General features: G+C 50.7%; 1 protein-coding gene across 1 annotated transcript; it reads left to right on the top strand.

The window, feature by feature from the left end:
• The first annotated feature begins 18,718 nt into the window (after positions 1-18,718).
• Positions 18,719-21,566, top strand: LOC117891360 (protein CBFA2T3). The gene is made up of 4 exons (XM_034796795.1): positions 18,719-19,972; positions 20,041-20,220; positions 20,294-20,419; positions 20,501-21,566. Exons 1-4 carry the CDS (start codon positions 19,214-19,216, stop codon positions 20,813-20,815), a joined length of 1,380 nt encoding a protein of 459 aa, XP_034652686.1. The 5' UTR covers positions 18,719-19,213; the 3' UTR covers positions 20,816-21,566.

Genomic DNA, 21,566 nt, shown 5'->3' with positions numbered 1-21,566 from the left:
AAGCCCCAACAGACAGCTTGTCAGGAGCAGGCCCCAATGCCATAGTCGCTGGCGCGTTGGTCACTTTTTGCTGCCATTGCCATGGCCATTGCCACTGCTGTTGTTGTTGCTTTTGTTTAAATTTAAATTCTGTAAATAAATCTGCATGAAAACAAGCAGCGTGCTGGCCATGCTTATGGCCAAGTGTGGAGTGTGACTGCAGTTGGCATCGCTGTTGGCCACTAAACAAAGGCAGGCACCCCCCCAAACCTGCCTTTCCACTGCCAAAAAAACACACAGAGGACAATGGGAGGACAATTGGGCTGTGCCTGGAGTCTGGGCTGGAGTCGTTTTATTTTTGGGAATGGGAGGTGTCCTGTAGTGTGCCGGAGGAAATGGGCAGCAGAAATTTGCTTGAATATTGAATTTAATGAATAATTACTTTATTCAAATGAGTACCCAAAATTAGGTGAATAAATCATTGAGTGAATAATTACTCAATTGCAAAAACAAAAGGGAAATAATCTGAAATTAGTTGAATATTAAATATTGTTGAGCGAATTATTACCCAGTTAATATTCAGTTTATTCTAATCTAATTACAGTCTCCACAGAGCCCAAGAAGCCCTAAAAGCCTCCTACGACTTGTCGTTCTTTCAGGGACATCTTCCCATTCTCCCAATGCCATTACCATTTGCGGTTTGTTGCAGCTGAATGCGAATGAAATCGATTTACCCTGAGCACTGCCCGAACGCCTTGAGCACAATGTTAATCCGATGTAAGCTCGTGTCCAGCATTCACAGATCTCTCCATGTCATGCCTCAATTGTTCCCAGCACATTGTGCCACACACAGACAGTCGTCGTGCCACCCAGCCACCCGCCCAACCATCATATGTGCGGTGCTCACCTTTGCAGTCAAAAAGCAACCACAGCAGCGAATGGAATAGGGCAAAAAATAATCATAAAGATGGGTGCAAAAAAACAACGTGGCTGTTAGGTGGGAGAGGGGAGTGGGAAATAGTAGTAGTAGAGATAGAAGAGGAACAACAACAACAGCAGCAGCAGCAACAACAAAAAAATCTCAGCTGCAAATGACTTGTATGCCATTGAGATAAACCCGAAATTTATTTATTTTTACCATAAAACCCGAATGCAGTCAAGGCACCAAAAGGGACTTTTGGGTTTTGGCCATTGTGTGTGTGTGTGTGTGTGTGTGTTCCCCCCCTCTTGTATTTGCGAGTGTGTGGCAGGCATTTTTGGTGTGCCTGTATTTGTGTTTGGGCTTTCAACAGCAACCAACAATAGCGATGACGATGGCAACTAACTACAAATCCGTAGGCAATTAATTTAGCTGCAAAACCTCGAAAAATACAAAGCACTCACACACACACACATCCATATTTACATTTGTATTTGTGGCTATGGAATTGGAGGCTTACACTCACAGAAAATAGGCAAAAATATGGAATGGTGTGTGGGGAAGCGCCTACGTCGACGTCAGCGTCAGTCACTGGCAAAAAAAAGAAGAAAAGAGAGGAGCAGCAGCAGCAGCAGCAGCAGCAGCAGAAAAATAAGAGAGAGAAAAAAAAGAAGAGGGAACTTTGAATGGAAATTCAATTGAGTGACATGAAAATGGAATTTTTCATATTTCTTTGGCTGTTGTTGCTGCTGCTGCTGCTGCTGCTGCTGCTGCTGCTGCTGCTGTTGTTGTTATTGTTGTTGGGGGCAAACTGCTGAGCAGCGAACTGAATGCAGAGTGAAGCAACCCGTGTTTGGCTGCCAGGGGCACATCACAAACAACGTTGTTGTTCCTCCCGCAATAATAGTACGAGTACAACACAACAACACAACAACAACCACAGCATCAGCAGCAGAGAATGGAGAGTAACAGTGTAACGAAGTGAGTAATACCCTCTTCAGAGCAGTCATTGAGCGGCCATGACTGCAGCTGCACTTCCCATTTGATACAAAATTAGAGCAAAAATAAAAGAGAAATAATTACTTTTCTCTTTCTGTGCTGCTTCCTGCTTATGTTCCCCACCATCATACCCTCTTCCAGGGCATCAGGCAGCAAGCCAGCAGGCCATGGCAGCAGCCACATCCAGCTCCTAGCGGTGGAGAGTCCTGCCTGTGATTCTGTCCCGTTCCTGTCACTCTCTCTCGCTCTCTCTCTCTCTCTCGCTTTGAGCAACAGCATCACAAAAAAAGTTTGCTACTGACATTTTCATAATTAGGTATTCAAAATCTTTAATAACGGTTACTCTTGCTGGTTGTTGTTGCTGCCGCTGCTGCTGCCGTTGCTGCTGCTGAAAGCTGCCAGTTGCCAGTTGCCATTTCTGTGGCGCCACACACACACACACACACATTTTAGTTATCTTTAGTTATCCCCAGCTTGTACAGTTTTTGTGTGTCTGTGGGGCATAGAAATGTGTTGTGTGGCAGCAGCTTTGCCACATAAAGAGATGTTTTGGCTGCTGCCTGCTGCTGCCACTGTCATAATCTGTCTTTCAAATGATTCCTTTGAGTTGCTTTTGCCCTCGAAGTAGACGCTGGAAATGCAAGCTGCAACTGGATCTGTTTCTGTTGAATTTTGATCTAGGATTCTGCAATTAGTTCTGATTTTATTTTGTATAATTTGTATTTCATATTTTTCTATATAATTGCAGCTGTGGGATCGCTTCTGCTTTCAGCAACTATTTCCTTCCTTGGCTGCCTCGTCAAATCCTCGCCATTGTCCACATTTCAGTTGCAGCTCCCTGTGCCTTCCTCACTTTTTTACGCTTTCCACTTTGCACGCACAAAAAGCCAAAGCCAAGACAAGACAAGTCCTTTCTTGGCTATTCATGTCCAGGCCAGGACAGCACGGCGCGACAGGACAAGACAAGACAGGCTGGAGCTGAAGCTGGAGCTGAGAATTGGCGCCTCCCAGGCGGCCTGTCACTGGCGGCGACAATTTTAGCGCGTCTTAGCCGTGGACAGGCCAACCGCTGGGCCGGCAGACGGCATCCAACAGTCTGCTGTCAGCCGGGGAGGAGTTGGTAGAGGCGGGAGGGGTAGCGCTTAGCCCTGAGGCGGCATAATGAGTTCCCCAGTTGAGAAGAGTTGAGCCTCAAACGATTTGGAGCTCAACATTGCACTGGCAATTGGATGGATTGGAAACAGGGATGGACTGGACTGGCAGTGGGAGTGGGAGTGGAAGTGGGAGTGGAAGTGGGAGTGGGTGTCGTATCATCAACAGCTGAAGCATCATCACTCGCCATCGCCATTACCATCGCTCGATGGAGTGTTATCTGCTCGCACTCAGTTGGCAGTTTCCCATGCCCCCAGGCAGTTCCCATCCTCCCATACTTATTATCAAAAGTCAGTCAATGCCACAGACAACCATCCCCCCACTCACACCCACTCACACCCACACACACCCACACACACACACACATCCCAAACAAACAGCTTCATTTTGACCTCCTGCCCTAAAGGACGCCGCAAAGTGGGTGGCTGGCTGGCTGTCTGAATGGGCCTGGGGGTGGGTTCTGTGCCCCGACTTTCACTTTGTTTGCTGCTGAATCGGCGCTGAGCAAACAACTTCTTTATCGGAGCGAAGCACGCCGCCAGCAGAGATAAACACGGGGAGGCAGGCGCAATGGCAACAGCAACAGCAACAGAATCAGCGGCAGCAGCAGCAGCAGCAACACCCCTTTGCAGCAGCAGCAGCAACAATATGTCATGCATTGTTTAAAATAAAAATTAATAATTCAATTATGCGTCAACAGTCAGCGCAAACAGTTGTTTGCCACCATCCCAGTGCTGCTTTTTTTTGTTCCTTCTTTTTTTGCGACTGGCCATTTGGGAACGAACTTGGACACGGCCCGGCCGCAGCTGTTCCCTGCCGATGTATGCCACTCCAAATTGCCGTGATTTCATTCAATTTGTCGCAGCAGCAGCAGCGGCAGCGGCGGCAGCAACAAATGTTGCCACTTGCCAGTCGGCAGCCAACGCGGCCCCAAAATTGTTTTCGTTTCTCTGTCTCTTCTCTCTCTCTCTCTCTCTCTCTGCGTCTCTTTCCCATTTACTTGTGCGAAATGCGCATAAAAAATGCCATGTCCAACGCCCACAATCCACCCACAAGGCCCCACTCCAGCCAGAATCGCAGACGACTTCAGGCTGGTGTGCCAATGCACAATTGTTGTTTGTATGAGAAAATCTCGCCTAATGGCGTTTTACATTATTTGCCGCCTGATGCTGCCTCGACGACGACGACGACGACGAAGGAGCAGGAGCAGGGCAACATCGCTGCCATTGCCAACTGCTACCAAGTGGCAGCAGTAAAAGAAGAGCGCTTCTGCCTGCTGCTGCTGCTGCTGCTTCCACATCCCCATCCCTGCCCACCCAATAGATTTCCCGTATCGCCCCTGTTCTGGACTTGGACTTGCTTTGGCTGTGCTGCCAAATGTTCTTCGCCTTCTCCCTCCCTCTCTGTGTCTCTGTCTCTTTCGCTCAAGTTTGTGGTTTCGGGTGCTTGGGTTTCCGTTTGTGGCAAGTTTTGCTTATATGAGTGTGTGGGCGGGATGGCAGGGGATTCGATTGGGGAGGGGGGGAATGGTGCACAAACTGCGGCTGGACAAGATGAATGGCCACTTATTGGCCAAAAGCGGGGGTTTGTTTAAATTGCGGTGGTCAATTTGTAGGAATCTATTGAAACGTCTGCTGCCACAGCTGGTAAATGCAAACAGATGACAGATATGAGTACCCCATGCCGATTGGTTACTAATCAGCGGCAGGGAAAAGGGAATTCCCTGTGGCTAATATGTTATTGGATTATCCCAATGGGATGTGACCAATGCAGGGGATTGCAATTCTCTTCCATGATCTTTTATATCTTCAAAGCGGATTACGGTTCCATCTCGCTTAGCGATGTTTCTCCTCTCACATATCCCAAGATCTCAAGTAAAATTATCCGTGAAATTCCTTCCAAAAAATGTCCCTAAGTGCCTGGCTTAACTAAGCTTACAATTAGATAAAGCAAACATGGGTATCTTGGGGTGGTTTTCCATGCTAATTGATCTCATAACCCCCGCCCAGCACCCACTCCGATTGGCATTGCTGAAGATTGGTAGAACCAAAGCAGGGACACAAAATCGTTTCTAATTTGCTGGGCGCTCATGCTCATTCCCCTGGCTAAGCCATGTGTTCCCTGGGGTCCAGGAGGGGAGTGAATGTGTGTGGGTGGGTGGGTGTTTAGGGGTCCAAGCGTTTGACATGGTGTGAACACGCGCATAAGGCCGCCACTCGCAGTCGTGTGAGCACGCGACGGTGGCAGTGGCAGGGGCCCTGAGGGGTGTGTGTGTGTGCACAATTGGTTGGCAATTTATTTAAATATCGGCACGCAGTTCGCAACGCAATGCCAACTGGAATCTCATGGCTTTGGCTGTAGCTGTGGCGGTGGCAGGGGTCCAATGTGAAACAGCAACAGAGACGAGAACGAAACAAGCTGCTGCCAAAAAGGAATTTTTCAGCTGCCGCCAGCAGAAGGCAGCACACACCCGAGGGAGGAGGAGTGAGCGGAACCACGCAAGGCAGCAGCAGCAGCAGCAGCAGCAGCAGCAGCAGCTGATGTTAATAGCCCAGCGGCCGAATGCCGGCGACGACCCAACAAGAACAAATGTCTGGCAGGCAGTTGTTGCCTTCGCCACAGCTCAGCCCAGCGATAAGACCCATCGGCTGGCGACGGGTGAAGTGGAGGAAACAGCTGTTCCATCTGCAGCTACCAAATGCCTGCGCAAGCGCCTGGCCCGAGTGCAAGCAACCCGAACCCCGAACACGAAGCAGCGAAACACGATTGAACACGTCCGAAACAGAGACCGTCGCTGGTCGCTACCTGAGTTGCGGCGGCTGGCTGCTCTGCTCACAAACAAATTCATCTTTCGCCTGTGCGGACGTGAGCGCTCTCTCTCTCTCGCGCAATCTTTATCCAACATTCCGACTTCCGCGTGGACTGCATGCTGTCGCTAGCGGTGCTTCCGATGCCGAGGCCGACAACTGCGGTTCCAGCGCGCCATTCAGAATATTTGCTTGGCATTGCTTCGAAATGCCGGTTCGAGTGTCGGTCGGTTCCGCGCTGTGTGCCCGTCGAAAAGTGTAAATAATGAACAAATGACAGAAGAACGCCAAAACAATAATCAAGCAAAACTAATTGAAGCCACTAGTCAAAAGTGTTAAACTAACAGAAGAAAGATGCTGCACTCGAACTGAATCAACTAACGAAACAAAAACAAACTAAACCAAGCCAAAGCAAACAACAGTTTTAAACGAACTTAAAATTATTATCAAGCCAAATAAGCAAGAAAGATCAGATAAAATGGTAAGTTCCCTCCCTCCATCGAATGTTGTACAGATGTGCGCATCATCAGCATCCGCATAAGAATCATTCGCATCTGTGGATGCTACGCGTATGAGCTATGGCCAACACATGTTGATTGTGGCTCGTCCAGGGCCAGCTGTCTCATGCCACTCCAAGTGTCTTTGCCCTCCCCCCTGCCAGCAAGATACAGTGCGAGTCTCGTCTCTCGTGTATGTACAAAGATTCGCTGCGGATGGTTCATAGTCTGCCGGGCCAAGACGCATCTGTTTTTTATTTGCTCAAACATTCAGAGAGCACAACTGCAGATACAAATTCGTTTGTCAAGTGCTTGAATAAAAGTTTTTGCAGAACACAGACATAGTGCGGCAGGGGGGGTGGGGAACACGATACGATCCAATGTGTAGGAAAATCTCGCTTTCCCTCTTCTGCTTTGTCAGTTTCACGTGCGAAATTATAAATTATTTGCCCTCTTTTTGCTGTTTTGCCCGCCCGGGGGCAGACGGGGCATGGGGCCGTGGCTGTGGCTGTGGCTGGGGTCGGAAGTTGCCTCGACTGGGTTTTTGGTCCATGACTTTGGCCGCCGTCTGTTTCTGATGGCCTTGTGCGCCCGCGTTCCCAACAGAAACACAGAACTTCCAACTGCAAATAATTGCAGCTGGCTGCCATGTGTCGCAGCTGCTGGCCCGTGGCCCGTGTCCCGCGTCCCTTGCCCGCTCCCCTCTGTGCCCACTGTGTACCTCCTGCAGCCATCTGTCGATTCCATCTGTGACTGTGCTGTTGTAAATAAATGTCCAAAAGCCCAAAACTTTTACTGCGGAAAATGTCTTTAGCTAAAATTTTGAATAATGATTAGAGCTAGGCCTGACTGTCGCTGGAGAGTCTGTGCTGAAAATAGACTGGGAAAATGTTCCTAAATACATCGATTATGGCCATTAAATGTTATAGAAACTTCTCTAGTTTGTGTTTAAATTGTTGTACAATAACATTATTTTCTCTTCAATGTCACACCTGTTTTGATGCAAAGAGGAAAAAACCCACAAGGCAAATATTTGGCTTGAATACTCCATCGTAATTATCAGCTGGCAGTCGATCGCTTAATTCTGGGGGTAACTACAGAACTTCATGACTCAGCCTGGAATCACCTGGCCAGCTGTGGCCTTGGCTTTGCAGCTGCCACAATGAATGATCAACAGCGAGAGAGATAAAGAGAGAGAGAGCAAAAGAAAGAGCGGCAGGAAGATCGAAACAAGTGTGAGGGCAGGGGCAGCTGTCTTTTGGCCTTTTTGCCCTTACTCGTCGCACCGTCTGGCAGATATTTGCTGTTGTTGTTGGCACACATATTGCTATTGTTATTACGTTTTGCCATTCCGTACCTGCTTCATCTCTCCGTTGCTCTCCTTTTCCCACAGTGTGGCGTCTGTCATGCAGGCAACTGACTGACACCTGCATAAACATTTCAACAGCTTGGAGGAGCCTCGGGCCCGCTCGCTGCGATCTTGTTTTGTGTTTTTCTCATTTTTTCGCAGAGGAAAATAGTCAAAAATGTGGCTCAAGTATGTCATAATAAGGGGCTAAGCTGACTGATACCCTGGCTCTGGAATAGCCTGGATTTTGGTACTCAATATTCCCCCACAATTATCGCCAGCTCCTAGAAATGAATTCCCGTCAAATATTTGCTCAATAATGGAAATTAATTCAACGATCAATAATGTATACCACCAACTACGGACCAGTATGGACACACAGATGTACATATAAATGCAGGCAATATTTAATCGTATTTCATCCTAAATCTGACCTGCACTCCGGCAATCCAATCACTCGACGGCCGTTCAATTAGTGTGTCAGCAATTTGGTTCTGTTTTGGCCCGTGGGCAAATCGGTGAGCCTGGCCCTCGGCTAATCAGTAATCATCGGGCAATCAGCCATTCGACAATGTCCTATTGAATAATGCATTGCAACAGCAACAGCAACAGCAACAGCACGGGTCTATTTGCAGGATATGCGCCCCCATGCGGGCATCGACAGGCTGGGCGTGTGGCATGGACTGTGTCCATGTGTACCGTGTGTCCATGGGCATGGCATTTAAAATGGACAGCGGCGAAAAAGGGCAAAGTTATTAGCGTAATAGTGGGCATGGGGAATGGGACTTCGGGCAGGTGGAGCAGGTGAAAATGCACATGACAAATGCAGCTGTTGGGCTCGGCGCGCTGGCATCAAATTAGCCGGGGCCACATGTGCTCGCCACCCATCACCGAATAGCAAACCAGCTTGGCCCAGGCATTTATTCAACCATCCAGCCAGTCAGCCAGTCAGCCATCCAGGGAAACGGCAATCCATCAAGGGCTCAATCAATCATTAGTACTGCAAACTTTGCGGAACGGCACGGCAACTGAAAAAAAAGAAAAGCAAACAGAAAAAAGTTTTGGGATTTTCACACCTTTGGCAATTAAGATGCCTCGTTGCTGGTGCCTCGCTTCGCCCCGCCTAGACGACATTGACTAATGAGACGCCATTTTGTTTGCGGCAGGGAACAGCTGAGACAACAAACAACATGGCGACCGGAAATAAGTCAATTTGCTTCTTAGACTAAAGCAAACGAATGGCACGGAACGGAACAACATGCCAAACGAAAAGAAAAACCATACAGAAAGAAAGGAAAACCTTCCTCAAAAGCTCAAAGGCACACATTGGATAGGAGCTTGGTAGGGGCATAGCCACAGGAAGGGGCATGGCAAAAAAAATGGAAGCTAAAAAAGCGCGAAAGTGTCACACACAGCAACTAACGGTACGCCCTCACCCTCCCCTCTCCCCTCTCTGCAGGGGCATACACTTAATCGAAAAAGTCAAAAACAAAATTCGGATTTTCCACCCACTCTGCCGTTTTCCTACTCCTAGTTCTGCCATTCGTTTTCCCGCTCCCTCTTGGTTTTTGGGGGGTTTTCGCTTCGTTGTTGTGGCTTTTGCCACTGCCACCGGAATTGTTGTCGCTGCAAGTGGCAGCTTATTAAAAAGACGTGGGCCACAGAGCAGCACGAAATGTTTTTCGGGCGCGGAGAGAGGGCAAAACGCAAAAATGTCATACTGGAAAAATGTTCAAAAAAAATATACAACAGAGAGGGCGAGCGAGCGAGCATTTTGTGTATAAACAATAGAGGAAAAGGCGAATAGAGTGCTGCCAGTGGCAGGCACAAATACGGAAAGGATACTCTGGCACATCCTTTGAACACCTCTTTATCGTGGCATTTGCAACGCCTTGCCACAGCCGTAATCTGTTTCAATGCTTTAACCATTAACCTTCATTCCTCCCCGGAGTCCACACAGTCCACAGCCCAGCTGCAATCCTTCAACTGTGTGCCTCCCCCTCTCCCGCCGCTTATGTTTTAAACATTTTGTGACTCGTAGAAAAAAGTGTAACGAACGAGGCATGGCAGTGTCCAGTGCAATCGCAGACGCCATTTGCTGGCAGGCTACCAAAATGTCGCCCCCCACTTGGCACCGAACATTTGAATTGGATTTGCGGCAGTCGCCGGCACAGCCTTAAATCTCCAGCCTCAGACACAGAGCTGACCTTGCCACACACACACACACACACACACACCACTGACACGCACACACAGAGAGATTTACTTAGGGGAAAAGGGGGCGTCGACCAAAATGAAGCAGCTGGGCCAGCTGGCGCAATATTTCTTACGCCAGATGAAACACAGATGATGCCCCGGCGGGGCAACAACAGGAACAGCAACAGCAGCCACATCGAGCCACGCCAGCGGCAGCAGCTGCCCCATCGCATCGGAACAGCCACTCCAGCTCCAGCTCCAGCTTCAGTGGCGTTCCTTCTTGTAAGTTGTCATGCCACAGTTGTTTGAGCTGCTGGCTCAAGTGTCTGCAACAGATTTGGGCAACAAGAACAAAGAGGAAGGAAAGAAAGAAAGAAAAATCCAACAAAATTGTTGCCTGCAGTGCCAAGGGGTGGCAGGGCATCGATCTGTGCCCCGAAGACATCCAGTGGAAAGTATTTCTGTGGAAACTTTACCATTTGGATGCTTAGAAATGATGGGAGCGAGGCAGCGACACAGGTGCTGCACCTGGACGCAGGTGCTGCTAATGGCAAGGGCCGTGCGCTCCTTGGATGCATGCAACCGCAGCCAACACACAGGCACAGACACACAGGTGCACATGTCCAGAGGAGGAGGAAGCCAGGGAGAAGCCATCAACAGCACCTGCTGTCATTCGCAATTTTTAATTGAAAACGGCAGCGGCAGCCGCAGAAGCAGCAGCAGCAGAAGCAGCATCAAGAGCAGTGGCTGGTGGCTGCTGTCTAGTGCAGGAGGCATGGCCAAAAGCCGTCGTCAACGTCGACACGTGCCACCATGTGTTGCCAGCAGTTTGCCTCACTGCTTGGGTTGTCTCTGCCACAGTCGGCTGTTGTAGTTGCTGCCAGCAGCAGACAACTTGGCTGCCACAGACACAGACTTGAACAGAGAGTGCCACGTGCTGCTGCAGAATGATTTTCCAATCAGGCGGGAACAAGGCAGAGCAGCGGCAGCTGGAAAATCTTCAATTGCAGTCCAGGCCAGGAAATTGCATGCAACCGCTGGAGGCAAGAAGAGGAGCAGCAATAAACAGCAACAGCAGCAGCAGCAGCAGCTGGCGGCCATCAGCTGCTTGGATGTGGCATAATTGGGATGACTAAATGCATTTTGTGGGCAACATGTGGCAGGCAAATAATGTTCTCCCTCACCCTCTATACTTTCCCGCTGTCTCGCGCACTCTCGCACACTCTCTGGACATAAAGCAGTTCATATCGGAAATAAAACAGACCATAAAGCCGATTAAGCGCGACACACTCGCGCGCTCAACTGTTTTTTCCCCCCGAGGTTGTTGTTGCCGCACCGCTGCTGCTGTTGCCGCTCTCTGACAAGCCATTATCTTATTATGCCCCACACACACACAGGCTGCAAATGAAGGGTGAAAGTGTGGCAGGCGGAGAGCGTAGTGGCAGACTCACACGTGCTGCGAGTAGTGCAAAAATGTTGATGTTGCCACCGCTTATGCTGCCTCCGTCTGTCTGTCTGTCTGTCTGTCTCTCTCCCTCTGTGTGTGTGTGTGTGTGCGTGATGTGTAATTTAAAATGACGCCGATTCTGCGGCACGTTGCACGACTGAGAGGCGCTTAGCAAATAGTTGACGAGGGTTGCCACTGAATTTGGTTGAATTTGGGCGTGAAAAAGGGTCTCAAATGTATGCAAAAAATGCAGAAATATATTATAAAATAAAAAGAATATTAAACAAACCAAAATATGTGCTCATAAATAGCAAATATGTATGGAAAATGCCAAAATCTGTTGATATAAATAAGAAATTCAATAATTTCCTCTGCATTTACACATTTTCCAACCACCAATCGATAGTCAGTCCGCAATTCAGTAAACAATCAAATTGAATCAATAATTTCACATCAAAGCAGAGTGTTGTATAAATGTTCTCCCATTCATTAGCTGTAAATTACAACAATTGAAAGGTTAATTATCACCTTGGGAGTGGGACGGCTCGTCCAGGCTCGTCTAATTAAAAACTTCCCAGGAACTTCTCACTCAACCCATTCCCCTGAACACCCTGCCCGTAAAGCTGCTGCCTGCCCTCCTCCCCTTGACTCCCTGCCGCCCTGTGTAATGAAGCAGCTGACGTAGCGACTTGCAAAAAAGTTTTTAACTGTAAAACACTCTCACACGTACGCACACACACACACGCACACGCACACATATGTCGGGGCTCGTCTGCTGCTGCTGCTGCTGCACAGGTGTCGCCGGCAGTAATCTCTCCCAGGAATGGGGCGCCACTTGCGCATAATGACGCACAATGCGGACTCCGCAGAGCCGCAGAGCAACAACATTGTGCCCGGCCTCCGACCATTCAAGTGGGTTGTCATTCACACACACACACACACACACACACACACACATGTGCGGACCTGGACCTGGACCTGAACCTGAACCTGGAACCTCGGACGTGGCTGTGGACGTCGACGGGCAGCTTACGGGAAAAGCACATGCAGCTGTGCTGTGATTTTTCAAGCTCTTTCATTCCCCCCTCCGCTGGCCTTCGCCTGCTGCTGCTGCTCTGCTGCTGCTCTCTGCTCGCTGCCTCTCCTCATTCGTTTCTGTTGTTGTTATTACAGTTGGCGCGCCTTTGCGTTAACACTCTGCACGGCCCAGCCCCATGCCTGGCCCAAGCCCAACCCCCCCTCCACATCCCCATCTGGCTGTGTTTTTGTTAGCAAAAGGGATAAAAGTATAAAATGCTTTGGTGTCCAGCACATGGCTCGCCCCTGCTGCCCTCTCCCCACACAGAATTAAATGAATGTCGTTTAAGAAATTTTCGTTTGTTTTTTTATGCTCTTTGCGAGCCTAATTGAAAATTATCCGCTGAAATTTGTTGTGTGCTTTGTTGTAGCTTTTCGCTTGTCAAACCGTTGCCACGCCCACCGCCCCGCTAATGAGAGGCAGTGGAAAACTGTGGGGGAAAATGTTTGGAAGGGAAATCCAACATAAATTCTAAACATAAATGACAGAGAGAAAAAATGTCAGGAATGCTGACAGTTGCAGTTTGTGCTTGAAATTGATCACTAATTGAGTGTTTTATACCACTGTGCCTGCTGCTGCCTGCCTGCCTGCCTGCTGCTGTTGCCTCTCCGTTTAAATAATTACTTTTCCTCTTGGCAATTTCGCCAGCAGCCGTCGCAGCAGCCCCCAGTCTCTGCCACACAGACGCTGCCTTAGACCCAGACCCAAACCCAGACTCTGACTCCAACTCAGTCTCAGTCTCAGTCTCAGTCCCATCCTCAGCATCAGCTTGGCCCAAGTTTTGTGGGAAAAACTTCTGCGGGCGACATTTTCCATTTTCCTGCGATGGAAGCTTGTGAGGCTGCCATCTCTTTGAAGTGCCTGCGGAGGGAGGTGGCATGGTGGCACGGTGGCACGGTGGCACGGCGGCAGCTGGCTGGGGGTTAACTGAGGCACTAGAGGCGCCTTCTGGCGACGACAGGCGACAGCTGCTTGAGCGACAACGACACGGCTGCTTCTGACATTTGATTCATTCGTCATAGCCAGGGACAGAGCAGAGTGGGAGAACAGGGAGGCAGGCACTGACTGGCGGCAGCAGCTGGTGGCAGGCAACGCTGCTCTTGGGGCCATTAAGTGACTCAGCCCCAATTCAATGCCCTGAACAATGCTGAGTTCCTTGGTCTCACCCGCACTCCACCTCTCTGCCACCTGAAAACACTTGTTGTTTGCCCCCATCTAATCTGCGGACCAAGCGTGTGTGTACCTACATTATGCATTGTCATTTGTGAGTACTTTTTTGCCAACTTCATGCGGCAAGACCTCGCCAAACAGTTGACAAGTGTTATGTCTGCCATATGCTGTAGAGCACACAGGAGGGGCACTGGGGGTCGATCTGTGGGCCATCTCTCTCGCCAAACGGCAGCTGCCGCCGTGTCAAGTGTTTGTTTTCAATAGAATTTCATTTCATTTTGCAGCATTCTCTGTGTGTGTAATTTGCTGCTCTGATGGCAAACAGCTGCTCCAGCTGTTGTCCGGGGGGGTGGGGAGGGGGCCGACGATGGACTTTAAGCACACGATGGGAGGTTGCCTCCTCCTCCGCCTCGGCACTCACACAATTCTTCTTACACCTCAACCGAAATAAAAGGCCGCAAAGATTGATCGAAAACATGAATGAAAATGAACAGGTTTCCACTTCCACTTCCCCCCCGCACACAGCACCCAGCACCCAGCAGCACCCTCTCGTGCCTCTCGCTCGGCCTTCTGTTCAGTTTCTTGTTGTTTTTACCTCCCACTGCCCGCCCACTTGTTTATGCAGGGGCCTGCCTCGCAGCAAAGCTGCACAAACTCCCACAGTCCGCAGAGGTATTTACATATTTTAGTGATAAAAATCAACAGAACAAAAATGTTTCGCTCTGGACATGAACATGCTGTGTCGGGGAGGGGCAGGGGCTGCTAATGGAAGGGCTCGTTGCCGCTGCCAATAAACAGGAAGTGCAGTTGTTGAGTCAATTAGCAGGGCCAGCAACCCATAGAGGGAATCGAGCAATCGAGCTGCCCCCCCAATGGAAATTCATTGAGTCGAAGGCGCAGCAGCGTCTGCACGGGCAAAAAAGTTCTTGCAACTCAATTACGGGCACAGGTGTCCACAGCGTGTGGACTGTGTGGCCTGTGCACAGTTGTTCGATCGGGAAATTGTTTTCAGTCAAAGATTCACTTTGGATGGCACACAAGTATGCGAAGAATTTTAATGGCCGAAATTCTGGCATGTTGAAAAATAATTAATGAAAGAATAAACGAGATTTGGGCGTACATTTTGTGATGTTAAAGCCTGAATATTCCTGGCACACAGGAAATATAGTCTTGCACTTTCCTTCTAGAGCAGCTTTCAATGCCTTTTGCATTAATTTTAAATGTAATTTTTGTTGTGTGCTAAAAATGAAGGGGGACAAATTATAGCGACATCGACAGCTGCTCTCGGACTCCAAGGCTCCAAGGACTCTTGTGTCTGTGTGTGCGGGCAGGCAGGCAGGCAGGCACACCCAATTTGCATGTCAGACAACCATTTAATCAAATTGAAATCAAATAAGTTGAAAACATAATGTGAGAACTTTGTCACTTGATGTTTTTGTCTATCGTCGCCGCCGCCGCTGTGGGAACCCGTGCAGGCCGCTCGGAGGAATTAGTTGGGCGTGGGCGGGGCGTGCGGTCTCTCGTCCTCACAGTCATAGAACCCTCATGCCCTGCGGCTTATATTTCTCAACTAATTTGCTCGTCTATTTCCAGATGGCGCTCGATGGCAAGGCGATAATTAAGGAGGAGATTACCGACAAGGACTCATATGACGTGGCCGCAGCAGCGGTGGCAGCTGGAGCCGCGCTCGCGGTGGCCACAGCAGCAGGTGTTCAGGTGCCACCCGCGTCATCGTCATCCTCCTCGTCGTCCGTGGTCGTGTCGTCGGTGACGGGCGCAGCGTCAGCAGCAGCAGCTGCGTCAACAAACAACACAGCAACAGCAGCCACAGCGGCGGCCATTTGCCGAAGGCTTAAAGGTGAGTCGCAAACGGAAAGTGGAGCATAATTTAAGGCGCTTAATTGGGTGCACAGAAGCAAACGGACGGGTCGGACCAGCTCTGACGATTGATGGTGTGAATGCCAGCAGCTGTGTGTGGCTGTGTGGCTGTGTGGCTGTGTGTCTGTGCGGTGGGTTGCAGCCTCTTTGGTGGGTGATATTGTTTCAGCAGAATGTTGAAGGGGAACTAGAGACTAAGCTGAGCATGGATCCTATCCTTCCTCTCTCCACGGAGCATCGAGCATTGCCGATTGGTCTCTGCGCAGGGGCCACAACCTCAGTCGAAGGCATGCCCCAACCCCCAAGGAATGGAAAAGGCCAAAAGCATTTTCCTAGTTGGCCCCCGCAGCAACCTTTTACTGCCCCGCAGCTCAGGCAACCATCCATCCAAACAAGAGGAAAAAGAAAACACACACAGAAACCGCTGCTGGCATTGTTCCCAGCAGCAGCCCGCACGCAGGCGAACATTCTGTTGTCTGCTTTTAGGCGGAATGAGCAGGAGGAGGAGGAGAAGGGATGGTGCGTGGGAAGCGCACGATGATGGGCGTCGTTCTGTGTGCTTTGCTTGATTGCCACTGTTATTGTGGCTGTTGCTGTGCTGTGCTGTGCTGTGCGTGCCTTGTACCTGTGGCAGAACTCTGCCAGGGGTGAGGGCATGTGATGTTTGCGTGTGTGTGGCCTGCATTTGAGACGCTTAAAGCTCGCTACGCTAATTAGCATTTTTGTGTGGAAATTTGTGCAAAAGTTGTGTGCAACAAGAAGCCGCAACCGAAGCGAAGCTCATGACTGACTCTGTGTCTCTTTCTGTTTGTTTCTATCTCTGCCATCAGTCTCTGTGTTGTGTGTGTTTGTGTCTCTCTTCTGATGATAATCACAAACAGCGCCTGATGAATATTTGCCAAAATGATTGTTTTCCCAAATGACTATGCCACAGCCAGCAACAGCAGCAGCAGCAGCAGCAGCAGTGGCACTGGCAGCAGCAATGACAACAACAAACTAAACTTGCAAACGTTTCGTTTTGTGCGCTCGACTGCAATCTATGGGACGCAGCTGTGCAAATTCTGTTGCCCACACCAACACACACACATACGCATAGACAAACAACAAACACACACACACACACACACACACAGTCTCTTTGGGGGAAAGAGTGGTAGCAGTGGATGCAGAGACGCAGGCCTGTCCCATGCTGCGTATACGTAACCTTAAATCGATGCCACAAACCGGAGCAAGAGCCTCATGCTGCGGGCAAATGTTGAGCCAGCAGTTGGAGCCCCAGCACGGCACAGCAGAGCAGAGCCCTGTCCCAATCCCCTGCTGGACATTATGTTTTAGAAAATATGTGAATTGTCAACACAAAATTTTCGTAAATAGTTTTTTGGGTTTTTGGGCGTGGGTTTTTGGCTGCCACAGCTGCTACAGCTGCCGCTGCTGCTGCTGGTCTGGCTCTCTCTCTGGGCACCAACTTTTGGTCAGTTGAGGTTTCCAGCAACAACAACAACAACAACAACAACAACAACAACAACAAATAGAACCCAAACAAACCGAAAAACTTTTAAGCCCGGTCAAGTGCAATATTTTACAATTGTACCACAGAAAGCGGGGGGCAAGGGCTTGGCTGGGAAGACAGCCAGGCAATTAAGGGAGGCAGAAAGGGGGTGTACAGTGGGGAGTGGCTGTGTTTGCCGACTTCGTTAGTGGGCCGTGGAGACATCCATGTGATCCATCATTGTCTATGTTTGGCGTTTGATAAGCGCCGCCGACTGAGTGAGTGATGCCTCCACCGCCTCCGACTGCGACTGCGACTACGACGGCGACTATGTGCTGCGTATCTGCCCCGTTTGTCCGTCTTTCCGCCTCTGTTTCTCCCTGTGTATGTCCCTTCGATTGGCATGGCGGCGGCGTGCCTGAATGGCTGTGAAAACACACCCAGTTGCAGCTGTATCCACAATCATTATCACAAAAGCAAACTGTGCAGCAGCAGCAGCAGTGGCAGCAGCAGCAGCGGCAACATCAACCGACGACTGCCATTGCCAGCGTCGTTGTCGTCATCGTCATCATCATCGTCGTCGTCGTCGTCGTCGTCGTCAGCAGCAACATTCGCCTCTCGGCGTGTCTGTCAGCCAGCCACCCACCGGAGGACCAAACCAAACACACACAAACACAGAGACAGAGAGACAGAGGGAGAGAGACCCATAAACAATTTCCATTAGCTTGTGCAAACAAAGTTTGTCTGTGTGTGGCTGTGTGTGTGTTTGGGGCATCAAAGCGCCGGCACAGGCGACAAAATGTGTCCAGAATGGGTTGCCATTTTTTAGTCGTTTCTCGACCACTTGCTTAGAATTGAAGTTCCAAACCGAAACTAACATTCATTGGGAATTCTTTTCAAACAAAGCCTCAACCAAATCGCCTTTGACTCGTTTGTCGCCTGTGCCACACTCTCTCTGGGTACCAGCGGCTCCTCCGGCCATCTGCGCATTGCGGATTTGCGTTAAGCTTTTCATTTTTGAGCTACAGCACATCGCTTTGGCAGGATCATGGATGGGTTGGGTTGGCGATGGGGATGGGGATGGGGAGTGGTGGTTGGGGAAATCGGATGGGACAGCACGTACCGCAATGTGTTGCAGCCACTGCCCCACTGGCCCCTTTGCAGCGCCCTCTTCACTCATGCAATTAGTGCGTTATGTGGTGCTTGATTTGCTTGCCTCACTTGCCACACCCCGTGCCATGCCAGACCACACCACAGAAGACCACACCAGAGCGAGGAGGAGGGAACGTGCAACGTGGACCAAAAATGTTTGCTAATTTATTTCCCATGTTCAAACAAATTTGTTAATGCTGCCAGTTGGTTGTTGCACACTCCCCCCTTGCGCCCTGATGTGGCAGGAGGACAAGTGCCGTAGCATGTTGTGGTCGGTGGCACACACACACATACACACACACACACACATATATATAGTTGTATTTGTGGCAACTTCCGTTCCTCTCCACCCACTGGGCCAAACCCTTTCGGCAAGTTGCTGCTAATGCATTTGTAATGCCCCTCGGGCTGCACATCCTGTGATATGTGGCAGCTCGAGTGTGTCCAGGACTTGGACTTGCACTTGGACTTGTTTCTCTTGTTTATTGTTAACACACAACTAACGAGCTGCTCCCTGTTCCTCCATCTCCCGCACACAGCCAACAGCAGCAGCAGCAGCAACGGCGGCGGCGACAAGAGCTCATCCTCGTCGAGCAGCAGCAGCAAGGACAGCAGCAACTGCACCACATCCCACAGCAGTCGAGACAGGGACAGGGAGAGGGAGCGGGAGCGAGAACGCGATCGCTTGTGTCGCACTCCGCCCGATTCCCCGCCAGACTCCGCACGCAGTCTCGCCCCTCGGTCCCCACACTCACCGCTGCAGCTGCACCATCGACCGCAGCGCAATGCGAGTGTCTCCCCGGTGGTCAACGGCGGAGTTGGCTCCTCGGGCACCTCGCCCACTCCGGGTGCCCAGCATGCCGCCTCGCTGGCAGCCGCAGCCGCCGCCGCAGCAGCCGCTCACGTGGAGCAGGCACGACTCGTGGCCAAGTTGCGCAAGTTCCTCGGCGCTCTGGTGCACTTCTCGCAGGATCTCGGCCAGCCGGAGGTGTGCGAGCGCGTGCGTGCGCTGGTCCTGTCGCTCTGCTGCGGCACCATCTCGCTGGAGGAGTTCCGCCTGGCGCTGCAGGAGGCCATCAACCTGCCGCTGCGACCCTACGTCATGCCGCTGCTGAAGAACAGCGTGACGCTGATGCAGCGCGAGATCCTGGCCCTGGCCCGGGCCACCAACCAGTCCGCGCTGCAGTACGTGACCAACAACGAGCCGGCGGTGATGGAATTTGGCGCGGAGTTTGGCGACATCTTCGTGCAGCTGGAGGCGCCCACAGCGAACGGCAGCGCTGTCTTCAAGCGTCGCTCCTCGGACTCCATGATGGAGCACGGCGGCCACAACGGACTGCACGAGTGGAGCGAGTACATGGCCAGCGGCGGGGGTGTGTCTGCCTCCGGATATCCCCCACCGCCCAACAAGCGCATGGCCATGCATCCCGCCCACTCGGTCATGGCCTACGGCGACTACACCGTCTCGGTGGCTGAGGGTCTGCCCTCGGCGGCTGGTTTCATGCAACGCGACGAGCGGGAGCTGCGCCATCCGGCTCCACCACAGCGTGCCGCCAATCCCAATCCCAATCCCAATCCGAATCCCCAAGCCAATCCCAATGCCAACCCGAATGCTGCCGCTGGTGGTGGGGCTGCCGGCGGCGAGGAAGAGTGGAAAAACATTCACACAATGCTCAACTGCATCTCGGCCATGGTGGACAAGACGAAGCGGGCCATCACGATCCTCCAGCAGCGTGGCATCGAGCCGCAGCATCCCAACAGCGGGCAGGAGATAACGCCAGCGGCACTCGCCGAACTGCGCCGCCAGACCGAGGAGAAAGTCTCCGAATTCAAGCGGAATGCCGAGGATGCAGTCACCCAGGTGGGTCTACCCTCGCGACAGCGATCCTCTCCAGCTGCTAACTCTCTTCCTTCTCCTCCTCTGTGCAGGTCAAGCGACAGGCGGTCATCGAGATCCAGCGAGCTGTGGTGGCTGCCGAGACGCGGGCCGCAGAGATCATGACCCAGGAGCGGCTGCGCATGGAGAAGTTCTTCATGGAAATGAGTCGCCACTCGAGCGGCGAGCGGGAGATGGACAACAAGTCGCCGTCGATCACCACGGCCCAGAATGTAGGTGCAGAAATGTCCTGCAAAGCAGTGAAGTTATTTCCTAATCAAAAGTTGTCCCTCAATCGCTTTTCAGAACGGGACACTGCAGCAGCAGTGCTGGAACTGCGGTCGCAAGGCCACCGAAACCTGCTCGGGCTGCAACATGGCTCGCTACTGCAGCGCCTCGTGCCAATACAGAGACTGGGATAGCCATCATCAGGTGGGTGTACCCCTCATCCCGCTTTCCCACTGATCTTAACACTGTTTCCCCCCTTCTCTTTCCTTCGTTGCGTCTTTGCAGGTCTGTGGCAACACCAGGGCCAGCGAAATGAGTGCCAAGCACTTGCACCCCGCAGCCGGCAGCATTCGCACTGCGATGGCCACGCGATCCCCTCCCACGCCCACCTCGTCAGCCCATCTGCAGGCGGCGGCGGCAGCAGCGGCAGCGGCAGCGGCGGGTGCCCGTGAGGCAATTGTTGCGGCCAGTGTGGGTCCGAGTGGTGGCAGCGGTGGCCCAGGCGGCGGAGGATCTGGCGGTGGAGGCAGTGCGGCGGCTGCGGCTGTGGCTGCTGCCACGCCCAGTGCCTTGGTGGCGAACGGATTGGGCTCCAAATGACGCATTCGCATGATGAAACCCAAAAAGAAGTACTTGTGCTAGTCAAATTATAAGAGGGGGAAAGGGGAGAGGTCAGAGGTCGGAGGTCGCACACACCAATACATAATTATGCAGTTATCCAAAACATTAAACAAAAAAAGAAGAATTAAAATGTCAGCAAATAGATTTCTAAACTCAATTAAAAAGAAAAAGAAATACACGAAGTAGGAGACGCTTCAGCAACAGAGCTCAAAACGTAGATACAGATACATAATTACATACATAGATACATACATAGTTATGTATTTGCATTTTTCACAATTTAAATGTTTTATGCAGCCAACAATTAGTGTAGTTTTTGAGAGGGAAGTGTAGCTGGTGGAACCTCTAGAAGAATTTATATAAAGGGAATCGCAAAAGGGTAATCTGCCAATCAAAAGTTCTCACACTTCTCACACATCTAATGCACGTTTAGGAGGAATAATTATCAAGCCCAAAGGAGGAAGAATAATCCTAAATACTTATTATAATAGACAATGAATGTGTGTGCGCACTCGTATTAAATGTTTATCCACAAACTCACTCACACACACGGCAACGCTCACAGCAGTTGCATAATAAATCAGAAATAAAATACAAACTTGTAGATCTGTAAGTAAACTTCTTGGGCGTAAACGCAGAGCCCCCAGAGCAAGTAAACAAACTGAACATAGTAGATTTTATTATTATTGTAGTAAACTTAAAAATAAAGTACGAGTATATTATTATTATT

Source organism: Drosophila subobscura, chromosome E, assembly GCF_008121235.1.
Source record: "Drosophila subobscura isolate 14011-0131.10 chromosome E, UCBerk_Dsub_1.0, whole genome shotgun sequence".
NCBI lineage: Eukaryota > Metazoa > Arthropoda > Insecta > Diptera > Drosophilidae > Drosophila > Drosophila subobscura.
The sequence above is the reverse complement of the archived record's forward strand: the minus strand, read 5'-3'. Positions and strand labels throughout refer to the sequence as shown.

Bases quoted from the DNA above. Each gene is read 5' to 3' on its own strand.
- LOC117891360 (XM_034796795.1), top strand. From the start codon at position 19,214: ATGCCGCTGCTGAAGAACAGCGTGACGCTGATGCAGCGCGAGATCCTG. The intron at 19,973-20,040 runs GTGGGTCTACCC...TCCTCTGTGCAG, and splicing joins CCGAGGATGCAGTCACCCAG to GTCAAGCGACAGGCGGTCAT. The intron at 20,221-20,293 runs GTAGGTGCAGAA...ATCGCTTTTCAG, and splicing joins CGATCACCACGGCCCAGAAT to AACGGGACACTGCAGCAGCA.